The sequence below is a fragment of the Lissotriton vulgaris genome, chromosome 1_1, assembly GCF_964263255.1.
Source record: "Lissotriton vulgaris chromosome 1_1, aLisVul1.2, whole genome shotgun sequence".
Classification (NCBI taxonomy): domain Eukaryota; kingdom Metazoa; phylum Chordata; class Amphibia; order Caudata; family Salamandridae; genus Lissotriton; species Lissotriton vulgaris.
The window spans coordinates 501,581,436-501,601,854 of record NC_141685.1 but is presented as its reverse complement, the minus strand read 5'-3'; the positions used below and the strand labels follow the sequence as shown (position 1 = coordinate 501,601,854).

Genomic DNA, 20,419 nt, shown 5'->3' with positions numbered 1-20,419 from the left:
GCAGTTAACCATATATAGCCTGATAACACATTCTTTTGAATATATGGAAAGTATAAATAATAATCTTTCGAATTAGGTGAACATCTCATTTATATATTTAAATATTATTTAATTGAATATATGAATCTATATATGTATGTGTGCATACCTCGAAAGAATTATACATAAATATATATGTAACTAAATATAGGAGCAATGTTATGTACACATAAATGAAAAGGCGTTTTTTATTTTCTTATGTATGAACTATAAGGGAATGAAATGAGGTATGTGTAGACTATACCAGTGCAGGCTGGGTGAGAGAGACTAGATGGTCATGCCAGTAAGAGTGTCAATTGGCCCTACCCATGGTACCCACTGTCTTTTGTTGGGGGATGAAGGAGGAGCCCCAATTCCCCTTTGGTCTCTGCTGGCTTTCCGCCTCCATAGAGAGCCGGCACTGCTCCTGCACACAGGGAGTAGCACAAAATGTTGCTCCTTGCTAGTGGAAGCAACTTTTCATCTGTTTCTCTGCCAGCGGGCAAGGAAACTGATAAAAAGCCCACTTCGAGCGGGCAGGAGCATTATCCCTGCTCCCACCCACTGGGAGCAGACCTACTCTTTGCTCTCACTTGGCAGGAGCTTTTAATTGCTGCTGCCAATCAAGAACAAAAAGAGGTTTCCCTAGTGCTGTCGATGAAACTGCTATGTCCCAGGGGTGGGCACCTTGGGACATAGCAGGAGCCCAGGCCTGGGGGCCCCCCTTCCTTTCCATTGCAAGTCTGGGCCCCAAAAGGGTGGGGTCCAGCGGGTGAAATTAGCCCAGGAGGGGGAATTTCATCCACCTCTCACTGTTTATTATCGTCCGGGCCCCGGGATTGTAGTCCCCAGGGCCGTAATCGGCTTGGGAAGGGGGCCACATATGACCGGAGGGTGCAAAATGCAAAACAAGCACAGAAGATCTCGCTTTTTTAACATTTAACATTTATTTTTGCAGTGAATTTGCGGAACCTCTGCAACTTTGCGGCAATATTCTTTTAAAAGTGTTTATGCCCTGGTTGGGTCTCTGTGGGGTACCGCAGCACCAGGCCTAAGTGGGCAGGGTATTCCTACCCTCCCCCTTCTTTTTTGGGGGATTTTTTTCTTGGAACTAAGAGAAGTCCAATTCCCTAGATGGCTGCTAACACTTCCTGGTTGAAGTGTTGGCAGCATGAGACCTGTTGGATCGGCAGAGGCTTCAAATCCCTAGATGTACAAATACATTTTTTGTTTAATAACTCAAAAACTACTGAAAAGCACTCTTTCTGGACAAAGATCTAGTTTTATCACAAATTTTGTTTAATTATGTTCAGCGGTTCAGGCTGTAGTGTTCCCCTCGCAAAGTGATTCTCCTGAGTACAGGGGTTGATCCGGTTGAATTTGTGTACTTCCAATAAAAAAGACTGCTTGTAAACTTGTTTTTGCCTCATGGTGAAGCTCATACTCAATACAGCAGAACTGAGTTGGTTATAGTGAAGTAGTGTGGCTCACTGGTTAGAGGCGGCAGACCCGAGAGCAGAGGACGGCCCGGGACCAGGGTTCGATTCCCGGCGCGGCAGGTTTCTGGACCAGGGTCAGCGGACTCGATAATTCTCTCGCCTCGGTGCCCACTCTGATCAGCGATCACACTCGGCAACTCTGGGCATTAGCTTGCCTCATCTTCACTAACGGCCCCCCAGACCGCCGGGGATGCCTGGTCTCACCCTGGAGATACCCATTAAGGGACCATCTCTCAGGGAAGCCAGAAAGGGTTTCGCGGCGGTCGAAGCGCCAGGACGCCTACGGGTAGCAGTGCGCTATATAAATGCCTACACACACACACATGGTAACAAGCCAATGATCATGACTATAGGCCTGGTGTGTTTAAGAAATGGTATGATAAAGGCACTAGACCTGATGTATTTATTGTGAAAAGCATATAGCAAAGTTCATTTACCATTTGCCATGTTGCATTTAAGGGTGGTTTGTTATTTGAATACATGCCTCCAAAATGGGTTATCTTACATTGGATCGCAAATATTACCTTAGTAGGCAAGCGTTCTGGTGTTGGTTCCCTCCTTTCACAAACCATGGGTATAGAAACCTTGCACCATGAAAATCCTGGATTAGCCCTTTTAGGAGAAGTAGTATTTTGCTTTTTCAAGTTGCTTTATACGTTTGTAATTGTATGACTATGGCCTGATGTTTGCCTTGTGGCAAAGCTAATGCTAAGTACAGAAGGTCTGAGCTGGCTATTTTGACAAGTCAGTCATAAACACAAAAAGTTTAATTAATATGCATGGAAATGGTATACCAAATGCCATGGGTCTGGCTTCTGTATTATGAAACAATCTTATTAAACAAACATTTCCAATGCAATAGGTCTCACATTTACGGTAGTTAAGCTATTGGCATTGTAAATGACAAGGTATTTTATTAATGTTTCAAAAACCAAAACATAAATAAGAAGCATTTTCATTTACAATGCCAATAGCTCATACTCGCATAAATGTGAGACCTATTGCACTGCAAATGCTTGCTTTGTATAACTGAAGTGAATGTATTTAATGGTGGTCTCAGATTTGATTTTTAATTAAAATAATGCACAGTGGAGTAAAGTGATTTTCATAGGCTCACACATTTTGGCTAAATGGCATAACTTAGTAAAGTAGGTAGAATCAGGTGTCCAACTATATGTGCATCTACATTTGTGTGTCCTAACAATATACATTGTTTTACATCAATTTATTTGGCAAAAGCGTAAATAAATTTACAGATGCACCCTGCGCAGGGAGCGCTGTTGCAGTGTCATGAATTTGCTGTGCGGCCACATTCAGACACTGGCACGTCACGTCCAAAACATGAACCCCTGAGCGAATAATAATGAGGGACTTCATAGGCACTCTTGTCAGTGATGTTTGCCAACAAAGAGTGTTGCACCACCAAAACAAAAGAAAGTCGAACCTGACCAAGTTCGAATCCCGGCGTCCTGTCATTTTGAGCAAATCATTTAATATCCCTGTGCCCAGAAAAAAGATCTGATCTTGAATTATTTAATCTGGTCCCCATGAAAAAGAAAGTTCTGCTACATAAAACGTGCAGAAAAGAAATCTTGCACATACTTGAAAAACTATCAACATCATTTTTTGGCATAAGATTCAAAAATATTTAGCAACTCATCAATTATGTTATTTCCATTTGATCTTTTCCGGCGCTGTTTTTGATGGATTTGCATTGGTAACGAGGGGCTACAATTGAAACTACATGTCCCGTAATGCAATACAGAGGAGAAGAAGAAAGGGGAAGTGTGAAGCTTGTTTGGTGACCAAAATACAGCTCAAACACAGCTAAATGCCCAAATCTATATTTTACACCGTTTCAGGTGTGGATTTCCTCACCCATTCACATGCACTCCTTTCTAAAGTTGCAACTGGACTAGAACAGGGACTGGTCAGATTTTTTTTACCCACACACTTCCAGTCACGCTGGAAGTTCTGCAGTTGGAAAGCCATGTTTGGCGAGCGTGGTGATGGCCAGGGCAAGTGAGAGCCGTCAAGGTCTTTGGGGGTTCAGAAATTACGTTTTTTTGTGGTTTCTGTAACCTGGTTATCCGGACTGCTACGGGAAGATGTTGTAAACGAAGTATTTGGAGATTGTTTATTCTAGCAGGAGGTATCAGGTAATGCTTGGGGGCATGTTTCTGGGATTAGCTGTTTTTTGGAGGGGTGGGGGCCAGTTTTATGTAGCACAAACTCGACCTGAATGTACCAGCGTACTTTACACGAGCACCAGTTGCGTTGCAGATGGACACATTAATTTTTTGGTGGCACTAAGATTTGCCCAGAATCACAGGATGTTAAGCTGGCAAGACTCAAACCCGGTTCTACAGCTCCAAAGCCGGCAGCTCTGGTCGTTAAGCCACATCCCTATTATGCCCATGACATGATTTTTATAGCGCACAATGTATTTTGTTATTTAAAAAGGCATACCTTCGTTAAGGTCTTAATAGCCTAGAAGTGCCTTCAGCAGGAGGTGATGGTTATCAGAAATGTTTGAGCAGGCAAGAGCTGTTTCTGATTCTCCATTTGATTGGATTCAGAGCCGGGTGATGCCCTTCATTGGGGTCAACGGCCGCGAGCGTGATATCTCTGCTAGATAAAACAATTGTTCTCTTTCTGTTTTGCAAGAGGGGTCGAGTACATGCAAAATGCTCGCATAAAGCTTAGTTTCAAGTAGTGACTTCTTAGACCAGCAATAAAAACAACAAGCTGAGATTGTCCTGGGCAGCTTCCTAAGTGAAAGCGCGCACCGCGATCTGAATACACAAAAAGCACGTTGTTCCGCCCCAAGTAGCACAAACTCAATATACAAAATAGTGCTTAAAACACCAAACACCGATGGTCAAAAACACTTGATGCAGCAACCCCCGTGACTTAACACTGAATACACACAGATTCTCTGGTCCTGATGAGAATCGGACAAAGGGTCCGATTCGAAACGCGTCGACCTTGTGTACCTTTTGTTGTTAGGTTCTTTGGTCAGAAAGGAATTGTACATATTATGTCTGTCATACAATTGCTGTGATATTAAGTATTTTTCAACATTTTTAGTGTTATTTCTGATTTGCTCTTGACTTTGCTTGCCTGACCTCCTTTATTTCTTTGTTTGTCTTATTTCACATGCACAATGTTGATTATGGTATGGAAGGAATGCGAGTGTGAATGTGGAATGACTGATGCGTGAAAGATTGTGTTCACAGCACGGACTGCCTGTCCTACTTTGTAATTTATTTCGCTCATCTTTTGTCTGTCTTTTTATGTATATACATATAAATACACAAAGTATTTTGCCAATGTTTGTTTGTCTGTACAAAAAATAAGGTATATCAAAATATATAAAAATAAATACAATTGATTCATTTCAAAAGCCGACTAGCAATTGAGTCATTGTTAGTCTGGTTCCCAATTGAGTTGTTTGTTGTCTGTGAAATCAGTCACAGTATTTGCACTTCTTTTGTTTATTCTAAAACACCAAACAAGCAATGCTATAGGACTTGCATTTACATATTAGAAAAGGGAGTGTGGGCGGACAAGAAGGCATGAACGGGAGTGTGGTGGGGGAAGAGGGGCCGAGAGTCACGGACTGCGGGAGGGGAGGGCACAAGAAGAAAATTGTGTTTGAAGTAAAGGGGCCAGTAACCATGGAAGAATACAAATGACAACATGGCCATCATGAGGAGGTACTACAAGCTTAAAACCAATCGAAAGGCAGCATTTAGGACCTAAGCCAATGAAAAAGATGGGCGGAGAGTGGGCGGAGCTTCCACAAAGCTTCCACGCTACACTGAATACAGCATGCCTCGCAAAGCGAGCAGCCATGCGTTACAACGCTAGGCTCGACCTTAAAAGTAGGTCTGGCTTCTTTATTGTGAAAAGTATATTGTAAACCCAAAAGGCCTCCAACAAACAATACATACTTCTATATATGTAAACGTATATTCATATAGTTACCTAGAAGGCATTTGGGTCAGCTCTGGTCTACTATTGGTCTGCCTGTCATTTCCATTTTGATTCCCAACCAAGACAGCGTACTACATGGGGTAATGGTTCAGTCGCCTCAGCCATTGGCTCTCTCACACTGTGAATTATGGCATTTTCTGATCATATGAGTACCTCCACCATGACATGAGTGTACTTTAGATTCAGGGCTGGTTGGCTGGTCCATTCCTATTCAATTTTCTTCTTTTATAGTTCTACTTTCATTCCTCTGCTTCTCTGCTTTTTATTTGAATGCTTCTTAAGTCAATATTTCGGCGCTCTCTCCAGGCAGTGCTAACAATTCACTTGTTTGACGCTCATTTAATCTACAGTGTGCGGCATCCCATGTGGGCACTTCCTCTAAACCAGGAGACTATGATGGAGCTGCAGTCCTTAGTGTATCATTGTTTTCGCATTAAAAGATGTTCTTTCTAAAAGTAGCAGCCATGCTGGAACTTTAAAACAATGATAGACTATTTACAAAACCTCTTCAAGACTGACCCGTAGCGATATTCAGTTTTCTTATTGTAAGGATATGCCCACCATGTTTCGACAGCGGCATGTTTTCTATTTTCTACTTGTATTTATTTAATTTATTGTGCATATGTTGTTGAATTTGTGTGTGTTTTATTGTGAGGGTGTCAGAGGATGCATGCAAAATTAGTCAGGTGAATAAAGAGATGCATGAGTTCGAAAATGCATGACAGTACATATATGATGCACTACTGAGTTCTTAAAACACATCAGTGACACAAGAGGCACTTTCATTATTGACCCAAACCTATTGGCATAGCCAATGCTTGGTTAAACTTTGCCATCTTTGCATGTTGTACAACTGATTAGGTTAAAAAAGTATGTGAATAAAATAGCTTACTTTATGAACAAGGTGCATGTCTTTCAAACAGCTTACATTAAAGAGCAATTTGATAAGTGGTGAAGACATGGCTTCTCCATGCATAACAAAAGGTAGTGGATATTTATCCGGCCACAGACTAAATACTACATGTTAATGCCATGGGTCTCAAGATAAGTGGGAAATTCAGCACAGAGAAGCAACTCATGTGTCATGTCTGGACTTTATTTAAATCTACCCACTAGCATTACACACTACGGGCCTGATTCATAAAGGTAATCCTACACTTTTATGTAAGTTTATTTTTTGTGGTATTCACAAACTACAATTCAATAGTAAATTAGGACAGTGTAAACTTTGCAGCCAGGGCAGAGAACTCTGCACATAAAATGACAAGATAGGCTTACCTTTTTATGTGCAGATTTCTCCACCTAGCCTGCGGAATGTCCGCAGTCATAAAGTTCCTATTAAATTGTAGTTTGTGAAAACTGAAAAAGAGTAAATTTACACAAAAGTGTAAGTTTGCCTTAGTGAATCAGGCCTGATGTGTGAAGGACAAAAGAGAAAACACTAGAATTTCTCAAATCTAAAGCAGAGCTGTTTCCTTCCAAAGGGCCCTAAAAAAAGAGTAAATGTCTGTCACTTGGGCCTAGGCAGAGGATGCCTGATGGAGTTCTAGGCATATCAATGCATCACAATGGAAACTCCAAGGGTCTGATATTGTTTGCACCTCTATCAGATTGCATTATGCAGTGTATCCACTCAGTCAGCAATATGTAGGTTCTGTTACTGTTCTCTCAACAACAGGAGCCACACAAAGGCACCCTATTGTGCATAAAGCTACAAATTCCAAAGCTCATCATTCCAAAGCTCTAAACCATCTTACTACACTTTCATGGCCGCCAAGGACAAGTGACCTGGGAGCTTTTCGCCCTTTATTCGCCTGAACATGCTTTTCTTCCACTTGGCACCCACTTAAAAGGACTTCCTGTATGTGCCACCCAACTTTCCACTAAGGGCCCCAACGTTACAGGACCTCCGGCAGATCAGCACCTACTGTTGATTCCTCATGTCACCTCTTTACTGTCAACCTTGGAGCATTTGACACTTTTAATGTGATCTGAGCTGAGTAATCAAATAATACCAAGCCGTCATGCAACAGCAGTGAGAAGGATAAAGACCCCTCCTATTAGCATGCCCATAGCTGTAGCCACTGGGATTCAGTACTGGATAATAAGATCATTTCCTTTTCATGTGTGTTATTCACCCAGGGACAGCCATGATATCAGGATTAGGCATTTCTGTTCAATCTGGAATTTATCAGTCACTGGGAAACCCATTAGATTTACAGCAGGGTGAACCTTGTGTATCCTATTGCATTGAAAGGTGCCAGGCAGGCACAACTTGTATTGAATAGGGGAATCTCTATGATATAGAACACCCCTTTTTCCACTGCCTAACCTTCTTTACGCTTGAAGATTTAGAAACAAGTCGCTAGGGATGCATTTCAACACTTTAAACAGAATTGCAGTAAGAGAGTATCTGTTTAATTAAGCACCTGTCATTCCCATGCTGACCACCAGGGCCACTTTGACCACCAAATAGCATGAAACAAAGGTATACATATGAGATATGAGAACCTGCGCCAATGCATACTTGTCGCTGCTATTCCTCCTGGCTTCCCCTTCCCCGCTGCCTTGAGCAAACACTTACTGCTGGCTCACTTCCCCTTTGCCTACGATTACTATTTCTTGTTCACTGACACAACAGTCTTCAAGATTAAGATTTCAAAATTATCCAGGTAATTTCTTAAATCTTCTCTTAAATGTTATGATTAGACACCCATTAGGAAAATACTTTGCCATCTACAAACATAGGCTGCTCGTACTCTATTGAGCTCAGGATAATAACGTCAAACAATTTCTCACATACAATATTTGTGACCTTAACAAGGTTACATTTTTAAGCACGCTTACAGTGGGTTTGGAAACCACCAGCATGGGGTCTCTGAATACCAATAGACATACCCATGTGTGACTCTTCGCCCACTTTTGCAGGTAGCACCACAGAGGAATGTCTATGACCATACATTGGTGAATAAGGAGATTTCAATATACTGCTGAAATGTTAATATTTGTAAACTTAATTTATGAGGGAAAGGTTCTGCAAGTCCATACACATTGACCTTTTTATGCGCGTACATTCATTTTAGGCATGTAAAAACATGTGCTCATCCAGCCTTAGCATTACACACCGATGAGTACATCAAGGTGTTGGAATAACGAGGATTGCAGGTCAATTCGATGGGAGTACGTTTAATTGAAGGTTAATACTATATCAAAAAAGAATATTGAAAAGCATACATCATGTAGCATATATCCAACATTTCAGGTTGAAATAATATGCCAAATGCTGGTAATGAAGAGCACGGGGTGTAATTCTCCTCAGAGTGCATAGATTGCCTCCCATACTAGACACAATTTTAGGTTTAAATTCGACAATATCATGTAGTCTTGTTTTTACTCATACTGAGGCTTCTGGTTTCAGACGCGTCGTGCGTCCTAGATGCGCTGCTCTGCGCAGATAGTTAAACCTGGCACCATATTTCACAAAAGGAGCCTGATGATATCTTTAGGCCATAGAAACAAAATAGGGCATCACCACTTCCATCAGCAAATTTATATTTTTGCCCATTTTACAGTCTTTTGGCTGTTATTACCACTGTCACGGAAGATATAAATGAGTCCGTTCACACGCGTGTTGTACATTGCCGGGAGAAAAATGTGGGCCCATGACATTGACATCAAACATTGCAATGACCGGATGTCACAGGTGAGAACGAGTGTTCCTTACAGTACCTTGTAGGCAGCCAGGTGAATCGCCGTGAATCCATTTCTGGTCAGTCGAGATGGGCGCAGGCCTTTCAGCATGAGCGTCCTAATGTGTGACTTGTTACCTTAATGAAAACACAGCTAACGTTAAACGAAGGCTTTGGTTCCAGCTGTGTACAGACACGCGTAAGAAACTTTCCTCGTGTTTTAGTCACCAGGCAATATACATTTGCCATTTAAGAATGTCTAACAAGAAAGTCTACAAAAACGTATTTCATTGGTAACTCAACAATGTAATAAATTAATCAAACTAACCAGAAATTGAATTTGCGTAATCAGTGCTGGGCCTGACTGGAGAGACAGAATGGAAAACGCCAAAAGCAGGGCAGGCCCCCCTCTACCTCCCGGCTGCAGTCGCAAGCAAGGAAGATATACCATTCTCAACCAGCATTGGCAAAGCCAAATGGTCTCGTCTACGCAAGAGCTATTGGCTTTGGCAAAATGTTTTAGCCATGTTGTACACCACTGTGGATGCTGTTCATCAAGGCTAAAAGCTAGTGGCATTGAGTGGAGTGGGGTAGAGTAGACTGGGATCGATTTTAGTGGTAGTAGACTGGGGTAGAGTAGAATGTAGTAGATTGGATAGTGTGCAGTGGGGTAGATTGGGGTAGGGTTGAGAGGGTATAAATGGGTAAATTGTAGAGGGGCAGATTGGAGTAGAATGGCGTAGACTGGAGTGGATAGATGTAGATTGCAGTCGAGTAGAGTGGAGATAGATTTGCATGGAGTGGGGTAATTTGATTGGAGTGGGGTAGACTGGAGTGGAGTGGGGTAGATTGGATTGGAATGGGGTGGAGTGGAGTAAAGTGGGGTAGATAATGGTGGAGTGAAGTGGAGTAGATTCTGGTAGATTTGAGTGGGATGAAGAGGAGTAGATTTGAGTGGGGTCAATAGAGTGGATTTGAGTCGGGTGGACTGGACCGGAGTGGGGTAGATTGGAGTGGAGTGGGGTAAAATGTAGCAGCGTGAGGTAGATTGGGGTAGATTGTATCAGAATAGATTGGATTGGGGTATATTGAAGTGAGGCAGAGTCCAGTGGAGTAGAATACAGTGTGGTAGAGTGCTTAGGGGTCGATTGGTAGATTGGGGTGGGGTAGGGTGCGTTAGAGTGGAGTGGGATAGACTGGTGTGGAGTGGAGTAGATTGGAGTGGATTGGGGTAAACTGGAGTAAGGGTAGATTTAAGTGGGAATATTGGGGTAGAGTGATGTGAGGTACATTGGGGTCGATTGAATTAGAATAGGAAGACTGATGAAGATTACGTGGATTTGGGTAGAGCAGGTGGGGTAGATTGGAGTGGAATGCACTAAACTGGTGTGGAGTGGGGTGAATTGGGTGGATTGGGGTATGGTAGATTAGAATGGAGCGTGGTAGATTATGGTAGATTGGAGTGGGCTTTATTGGGTAGATTGGAGCATAGTGGGGTAGATTGGAGAAGAGGGAGTACATTGTGGTAAATTGCAGTAGAGTGGAGTGGGGTAGACTGGTGTAGAGTAGAGTAGATTGATAGATTGGTATGGGGTAGTTTTGGGTATAGTGGAGAGGAGCAGATTGGTTTGAGGGGGTGTGGGGTGGGGTAGATTGTGGTAGATTGAAGTGGTATACATTGTGGAAAATTTGAGTATTATAGATTGGATTGGAGTAGGATGGAGTGGAGTGGAGTACAGGTTGGAGGGCAGTGTGGTAGATTGGAGTGGGGTAATTGGTGTGGAGTGGGGTAGATTAGACTGGGTTAGATTGGGTGGATTGGAGTAGATTAGAGTGGGGTGTGTTGGGATACATTGGAGTGGAGTAGATTGGAGTGGGGGGGGGTGGGGTAGATTGGGTGGAGTAGATTGGTGTAGATTATCATGAAGTGGAAAGGCGTACAGTGGATTAAGGTAGATTGGATTGGAGTGGGATAGATTGTAGTGGAGGGGGGGTAAGTTGTGTGAAGAGGAGGGGCATAGAGTGGAGGGGTGTAGAGTAAAGTGGCAAGTTGAGGGATGGGGTTGGATTGGTGTGGTTAAAGTGGAGTGGAGTGGAGTGGAGTGGAGTGGTGTGGCATGGCATAGAGTGTCTTAGAGTGCAGGGGTGTAGAGTGGAGTTGCATGTCAATGGAGTGGAGTGGCATAGAGTGGAATGACATAGAGTGGAGTAGAGTGTTGTAGAGACAGAGTGGTGTAAAGTGGAATGGAGTGATGAGCAGTATGCATGGTGAGGTAGCACACTTACATTGCAGACAACACATTGGGGTAGATTGGGGTGGGGTAGATTGGAGTGGAGTGAGGTATATTTGAGTGGGACAGATTAGATTGAAGTGAATTGAGGTAGATCGGATTGGAGTGAAGTGGAGTGTATCATCTGAAAGGCGGAGCAAGACATTTGGCGTCACTTGTAGGATTTATGAAAAGGGCAATTTTATAAGGGGAAGATGCTCTCTAAAATGCCTATGTTTTCAGTTGTATATTCCCAGATGCCAACTGAGTTATTTGAGTGGAAGATTGCCTCTAATGCATGATAAAATATTGAGGGGCAAACATAGATATTTAAAAGTGTGCATGATTTTTCTCTTAAAGAGGGAAAACAACTTGGTATTTCAGACATAAATAGTGGTGTCATTTTGAATGCATTTCTTAGCATGTATCAAAAATGTGAACAGGTGGAAAAAGAACGTAATGAGTTAGCAAGATAGCTAGCTGACGCTCAGTTTGAAAATAAATCTTTGAAAAGAGAGTTGGAAATGTACCAATCTCCGAAGCTCCTTATTGTGCCAGGCTGTTTAGATAGCCAGAGTGATTCATTCGTGAAAACTGTGGGTGCAGAGAAGCTGCAGGTTAATTTACGGTGCTCACAGGAGGTTTCAATTAATTCTTTTGAGGATGTTCCTCAGCCAGAAATGAACGGTATCTTGGTTGAATTGGAAGCTTCCGAATTAACTTTGAACCGAGAAAATGTAAACGTGCAAGAGTATTTTGGAAACCACAGAAAAGATAAACAAACCAGACTGTTAGAACTAGCAATTGTTTGTTGCAGTTATAAATCAGACATGTCACTGAAAGTCAAACCTTGCTTTACAAGGAAAGAGATGCTATTTTGAAAAAAAATGAAAGAAAATGTGATTTTAAACTTGACTCTGAGTCTAGATTCGAAGAGTAACAGCAATGTACTTTTGAATCTGCAAAAGAGATTATGCAACGTGTTTTAAACATATGGGCAATACAGAAAGGAGACATTGAATTACATGTGACAGTTCAGGGGCAGTGTGCCACTTTGAGTATGTGTGAAAAACAAGGAAAGAAGAGTGTGCTTTTAGACTGAAACATTTTCAAATGCTGGCAAATGTTTTGCTTGCACTGTGACAAATACAGGGCAAAAATACAGTTGATTTTGAGTTGTGCTCTGATAGATACAAGACAGACACTGTGAATTTTGATTTATGTTCTGACAGACACTATGCAGACACAATTATCTGTGTGTTTTTGTTCTGTGACAGATAGGACAGATACAGATGCGTTTGTGCTTTTGCACACAAATAGACTTTGGGCAGATAACAATAGGACATAATTTGATTTTGACTTTTGAATTTTCTCAAATGCAATGGTGAGATGCAAACAGTCGGTGCAGGTCCCAATAGAAAGTCTAGGTGTGAAATTTGAGATGCTTGAGACACAGGAATCCCCAGTGAAGTGGCAAATGTTATGCAAAGCGCAGCTACTGTGTATCATGTAGATGCTCATAGTCCTATACATTCACTAGACGTAAGCTGTTATTCCCGCACAGATGAAAAGGCTAAAATATTGGAGACAGAGGTGGTAACACATGATTCTGATTTAGTGTGCATGACTATGTGAGAGCACCAAGAAGAGAAAGACCCAACTCGCAGGTGGGCAGAGAATGAAGGGATGCATATTCCCCTAGACTTACTTAGAACTGTGATTCCTATGTGTCAGTATGCACATTGCAGACCAGTCTCACGGAAGGAGATGGGCCAGTTGAAGAAAGGAAAATTACCAGAGCAAATAGAGCAGATGGACTGCCTTGGGTTCATGCCAAATGATTTCATATAAATATATATCTTTATTTACATTTGAATGTGGTTCATTTGGCATCTGGGAAAACCTTTCTGTTAGAGAGCATTGAGTAAATAAAACCCCAATCCTTATTCTAAAAAGAGAGTCTTTACATTTTGTAAAGTGAAACCCTTTCTAGGTGTTGTTGTGTTTTATGTCTCGTGTTTGAGCCACTGTGTGGAATCAGAATTTGTAGAACTCTGTATTATCTGAAAGGTGGAGCAAGACAGATATATTGGAGTATGGTAGACTGGAGTGGGGTAGAGTAGAGTGGGGAGGAGTACACTGAGGTAGAGTGGAATGAGGTAAATTGCAGAGGGGTAGGTTGGAGTGGAATGGGGTAGATTAAGGTAGAGTCGAGTGGGGTAGATTGGAGTGGGGTAGATTGGGTGGATTGGATTAGGGGATATTAGAACGGGATAGATTAGGGTGGAGTAGAGTGGGATAGATTGAAGTGGACTAGAGTGGGGTGGATTGGAGTGGGATGGATTGGAGTGGGGTAGAGTGGATTGGGTAGAGTGGGGTGGTGTAGATTTGGGTGGATAGTGTAGATTGGAGTGGAGTTGGGTAGACTGGTGTAGAGTGGCATGGACTGGAGTGGATTGGGGCAGACTGGACAGTGGGTAGATTGGAGTGGGATAGATTGGGGTAGAGTGATGTGGAATACATTGGATTGGAGTGGGGTAGATTGGCAAAGAGGGAAGCTGGGTGGATTAGGGTAGACTAAGGTGGGATGAATTTGGCAAGCTGGAGGTAGAGTATGATCCGGCGGTTCAACAACAACAGATACTCCACTACCATATACTCACCTGGGCCCGCAAATTCACAAGTAGTCAAAAACCGCTGGGGTTAAGTTTATAATTTTCCACAGTTTTTTTATGATTAGTTATGTAATATTCCTAACTAACCTTTCACTGATCAAAAAGTTCTTTCCTCTGGTCGATGGACAATTAGTTGAATTAGTTGATGGTGAAAATGACATAAGCTAACTCTTCTTTTAATCAACTAAATCACCAAACACTCTGGAAAGTTTTAAATCTTTATCTAAATTTCAAACCATGTGGACCATCTCAAATACACAGTGCAGTCACCATCATTCTTAGGAGAAAAAATTTAATTAAATCATCAAAACATATATCTGGACTCATGCAGTGATCAATGCTGAGACAGGGAGAGAACAGAGAGAAAAGAACATCCGCAAATAGCGTGAAAATATAATTACCAAGAATGGTGTGAAGACCAACCCCCCTGGCCAAAGGGCTGGTAAGGGTCCCCTGGAATAGATCACCCCCACACATAGTTCACTTCAAAGTGCTCCTGCGTATCCGCGAGTCGTAGCACGCCGCATCCCGTAGAGGGGTGCGAAGGCCCCGATGATGAAGCATGACACCAAGGGGCCTGTTGGTGTGTGAGGGGCATTTAAACAACACTGTGTGTCTCCCCATCACTTCAGGGATCACTACCACCTTGAGTGGATTCCACTTTGTTTATGTACTACGATGAATGGAACATCTCATTGCTGAACTCTGCACCATCCGTTTCCAGGGTAGGAAACTGGCGACCTTGGCATCCATTCAACCTCTTCAGTCATCATTCTGGGTTAACTTTCAGTGGTCATGTGCAATAGTCATGTGACTCAGCTTACTTCAGTTATACATGAGAGGCCCAAATACGCACTAGTGATAAAGTCAGAAGGACAGGTGTTACTTTAAAAAATAAATGGTTTCACCCCACGTTAGCTTTAGTAAAAACCACTTGATTTAGTTCAAGCCAGCAGATGCCATGCATGCTAGTCTTCAAGACTCCATTTTAGTACCTTCTGCTCATGTGCAATAGCTCGTCATACTGCGTAGATGCAGTTGACGCATGCGCAGTAAAGATTTCCCAATTTAAAGCAGTTTTAGTCCTTTGTTCGTGTTATTCTTGTTAGCAAACATATAAGTAAGCTTCACTAACCTGCGTATTCATGTGGTGAGCATTAGTTTACACAAAACAATTGTAATAACTTGTTAGTGAGTTGAAGGAGCGGATTGCTTCCGAGCAAGTCTCTTTTCTATGAGTCCTTGCTCCATCAAGTAGACTGGAAGAGAGTGGGGTAGATTGTGGCATGTTAGAGTGGGGTAAATTGGGGTAGATTGGAGTGGAGTGGGGCAGATTTGAGTGGAGTGGAATAGATTGGGATAGATTGAAGTGGAATGGGGTAGAGGGCAGTGGGGTAGAGTGGACTAGAGTAGATTGGAGTGGATTGGGGTAGATTCGGCTAGAATGAAGTGTAGTGGGGCAGATTGGAATGGAGTAGATTGGGGTAGATTAGAGTGGGATAGATTGGAGTTGGGTAGTTTGGAGAGGGGTAGCATGGAGTGGGGTAGAATGAAGTGGGTGGAGTACAGTGGGATAGAGTGGGATGGGGTAATTTTGAGTTAGGATAGGACAGATTGGACCGGAGTTAGGGAGATTGGAATGGAGAGGGGTAGGTTGGAGTGGGGTAGGTTAGGGAGGAATGGAGTAGATTGCGGTAGATTGGAGTGAAGTGGAGTAGATTGGAAGGGGGTAGATTAGGTAGATTGGATTAGGATAGATTGGAATTGAATGGGGTAGATTGGAGTGGAGTAGGGCAGATTGGAGTTGAGTATATTGGGGTAAATTGGAGTGGGATATGTTGGAGCAGGGTAGGTTGGAGTGGGGTGGAGAGGATTAGGGTAGAATGCAGTGGGGTAGAATGCAGTGGGGTACAGTGGGATGGAATACAAATTTGGGTGGGGTAGGGTAAATTGGTGTGCAGAGGGGAAGATTCGAACAGAGTGGGATAGATTGGAGTGGGATAAATTAGGATGGGGTGGGGTGGGGTGGGGTAGATTGGAGTGGAAGGGAGTGGGGTAGATTGGATTAGGGTAGATTGGAATTAAGTGGAGTAGATTAGGTTGGAGTGTAGTGGAGTATACTGAAGTACAGTAGGTTGGGGTAAATTGGAAGGGATATATTGGAGTGGGGTAGATTAGAGTGGGGTAGAATGGAGTTGGGTAGAGTGCAGTGGTATAGACTGCAGTGTGGTAGAGTGGGGAGGGGTAGATTTGGATTGGGTAGGGTAGATTGGAGTGGGGTGGGGCAGATTGTTGTGGAGTGGTGAAGATTGGAGTGAATCAGGATAGACTCAAGAATGGGTAGATTGGTATGCAGTAGATTGAAGTGCAGTGGGATGGATTGGCTGGATTGTAGTAGAGTTGACTTAAAGGGAGTGGGGTAGATTGTGGTAGATTGGAGTGAGGGGATTGGGGTATAATGGAGTGGAACTGGGTAGATTGGAGCAGAGTGGGGTAAGTGGAGTAGAGAGGAGGAGCATATAGTGGAGGGTAATAGAATGGAGGTGGATAGGGTGGCGTGGCATAGATTAGAGTGGCAAGTTGTAGAGTGGTGTAGATTGGAGTGGCGTAGAGTGGAGTGGAGCAAAGTAGAGTGGAGTGGCGTGGCATAGACTGTCTTAATGTGGAGGGGCATAGAGTGGAGTGGTATGTCGTAGAGTGAAGTGGGGTGGCGTGGAGTGGAAGAACATAGAGTGGAGTAGAGTGTTGTACAGTGGAGTAGTGTGAAGTGGAGTGGCATAGTGTGGAGTATGCATGGTGTGGTAGTGCACTGCCATTATAGACAACACGTTTTCAATTGAAATGACCATTATATTTGCACAGATGATTTGTTGAAATGTCATCACTTAGTGTATTGATGTGTTTTGTTCATATTCAAATATTTGTTTCCGCTGCACTTCAGAATTGCAGAAAAAAATGTGCTTCATTTGTACTTTCTTAATTCCACTAGAATCCAAAATATCAGCAAGGTTATTTTTGTTGTATTCTATGTAGAATAACCCCTGACCGCCTCTCTTCTCACATGGGTACCCAGCAGGATTGTCTCATACATTCTGTCACTTTGAAGTCAAAGAAAGAAAAGTAGACTCAAGCTCCCTCGAAGACAGAACTTGACATTTGAACTCTGTTTCTGAATGAACAGCAAATGTGACAAGATAAGAACAAGATGTAAAGGGCTGTTTACAAAAAGTGAGTAAGATAGAAGGATACAGTAAACAAGAGATACTCCACTGGAGGGATGAACTCAAGCTGGACAGCGTAAATCACATAAAGCCAGCAAATAGACAGTAAGCAAGTGTGAGTTACAAATAGCAACGCCAATAGTAAGCAATGGGCAAAATGCATTCCCAGGTAAGTTTTCAGAATGCCCACAAGAAGTCGTTAGGAAACAGGCAGCTACTCTATCTGGTAGGCTTTGACCTGAAAAGACTTTTGGAAAACACTTGTAGTTAATTGATCTTTGTGCACTTTCTATGCAATGAAAAGGGCATAAAACAAAGCCTAGATACTGAAGTGACAGGTTTTATTATATTTTGTCTCCTTTGTTGTACTGGCACAAGCACCTCTGCAAAGATCAAATTATCCATTTCATGCCTTTGGACATAACTAATTTAAACAAAGGGGACAATGTTTTGAGTAGCAGTAACCTGACAGCAATGAAACTCATATTGTAGAGATACTCCATTGAGAATGTCTTCAAAGGGGGGAAGAACACGTTTTCAGTGATTCATGCACATCTTCTCCCTCCTGAGAAGTATCTAACTGTGAAGAGTATTGTATGGGAACCTACCAAGGTTATGTTCTTCCCTTTAACCAACATTGCACTTGAGGATGGCCTACCTGTAAAGTGTATTATGCAAACACCTACCTGTGATCATTTCATTGGGTAATTGGTGCCACCCCTTTCACTCAAGCAAAAGGAACAAATGATGGACGGAATGCTGAACAATGTAAACATTACCCTCAGTCACAAAGTTGAAAGAAATAGCACCTAGCTGTGAAGACTATCCTGCATGTACCTACTTTATTACCTTGTGATGTTGCTTGCCTCCCATATCACTACGCTGTACCCGAACAGTATCTACCAATGAACTGGCCCTGTCATGTAACTACTACTAAACTGTACCTCAAATGATAAGTTCCCTCCCTCTGTGCTATTTCTGAGTAGGACCCTCCTCTGCGCTGTACACTATGAGCCCAATTAATTGAAGGTATTTATGTTCAGTAAAGTCACAAGTCCAGAGTTTAGGCACTTTTTGGGGTGTCTCCCCACTCAGGGCACAATTCCGCATTGCCGTTCTCAGTGAGGAGATTCCGCACTCATAACTTTACTGCACATAAGAACCTTTGTGAAAATGGTCCTATGTGTGCCTAACATTCAAAAGTTCCCATGCCATGCCCCACAATACCGCAAACCTCATTCTGCACTTTATTTCTCTTCAGGCGCTATGCTATACCTTAGCTAACCATACTAAATTCCCGATTGGAACCCTGCTCTTCCACGCAGCAGTTCTCCTCATGCCTCTCCTAAAACAAGCCATTACTCACTACTCTCAACGCTCGACATAGCTGAAGTTTTTAGATACCCTAATTTGCAAAGGCACCCACTCCGATCTACTCTCTTTTCCTCTCTGCCTGCAATTAGACAACATGCACAACTTCCACGTACTCTTCCTAGTATCAGCCAATACTGGATGACATAGGTCCTCCTCCCCAGGTGGACCTGAGTTGCCAATAATTCCTTTTTAGCAAACAAACTTTGCTCGTAGCCATATCTCAGGAGGTGCACAAGAAAGGTTATCTATGGAGAAGGCATATTTTTTCTCCACACAAGGCAAACCTTAATATCAATCCAATGCTGTGGAACTGCCGGTCTGATACATTTTATGGTCGGTCCCCATAAAGGCCTGAAGCTAAGGTTTTGAAAAAGCTCTCAAACTTCGTTTGGTGCCCAGACAACCACTGGAATATACTTCCAAGGCTCCCAAGAACTCAGGGAGTGCATGTAGAGGCTCTCAGGGTGTCGGGCTGAGGACAACAGCAAAGTCCAGTCCAGGCACAGTTGCAGGTTTTAAACTGCGGTAGTCAATCTACAATTATAGGTCTAAAGACATGTTTTCCTTCGCCTAATTTATCAATTGCACAATAAGTGCTGCAGTCAACTGATGCCATTTAACTTTCATGATATGGGTGTATTTCCACACTATATACTAGTGATTCCCAATCTGCGTGCCGTGGCTCCCTGGTGCGCCATCAAACTTAGCCATGGGAGCTGCGTACCAAGCACTTTCATGCATTTAATGATGAAGGGTTTGTTGGCTTCAGTTAAACAAATTAGACTTAAATGCATGATGTTGATGATTTGTAAGTGACATGCCTAAAGCTGGAAACATAGTACTTACTTGATGGCATGTCAAGGGAGATGACCTCCATATTTCACTGGATCCTCACATTCCAGCACTCTCAATGTGAGCAGAAGAAGCCTGATTTATTTTATTTAGATAGTTTTGTCTTTTCCAAATGCATTTCAAACCAATGAAAGTTATCAGGAAAGTAAAGTTGTCCTGTCGCACAAACACACTAATGGTTATTAAGCATTGACATGTGTATTTGAACCATATGTACTTCCAGTACACATTTTGTCCAGTGCACACACATTTTCAGACATGAGCACAGTGAAGTAAAACACCATATGCAGCATAATGCTAACATTCGGATTCAAGAAAAAGGGAGTTAAAAAAGAAACCTGAGGGATGTATTTGGCTTGCATTGAATTGTAAGCAATTTTAGGGAGAAAACTGCTAAAATACAGCTGCATTTGGTTTAAAAAAGTGTGAGTCACCCTGCTGAGACACGTGTGTTGGCACATATGACATGGGTAGAAATGGAAGTGCTTGTAAATATTCGTCAAGCACAGACATACTTTGGCAAGAGGGCCTACATGTATAGGGATGCTGCCTAGTACTGTAAGTAGGTGAAACAAAGTTTGAGAAGGTTCTCTAAAAAAGGCATGGGCAAAAAAGTGTAACTAGGAATATTTTATTAGAGGCATCGCCTTAGTAATACGAAACACCCTGTGTATATGATTATAATACTTTCAGCAGCTTCATCCCAAGGCCAGGCTTACATCCCCCCACCCTAAAAAAAGTTGCATAGTGGGGAGCCTCGGTCAACGACCAATAGGTCAAGGGAGCTGTGGGTCGAAAATGTTTGGCAACCACTGCCATACA

The 20,419-nt window shown here is 42.6% G+C and overlaps 1 protein-coding gene across 2 annotated transcripts in view; it reads right to left on the bottom strand.

The window, feature by feature from the left end:
- The window catches only part of LOC147747399 (serine/threonine-protein kinase TNNI3K), a 2,862,006-nt gene that overhangs the window by 2,190,242 nt on the left and 651,345 nt on the right, over positions 1-20,419 (bottom strand). For both annotated transcript variants that reach the window (XM_086953863.1, XM_086953861.1), the window contains one exon: positions 9,246-9,343. In XM_086953863.1, coding sequence (XP_086809989.1) covers positions 9,246-9,343 — 98 coding nt within the window. The remainder of the gene's footprint in view (positions 1-9,245; positions 9,344-20,419) is intronic.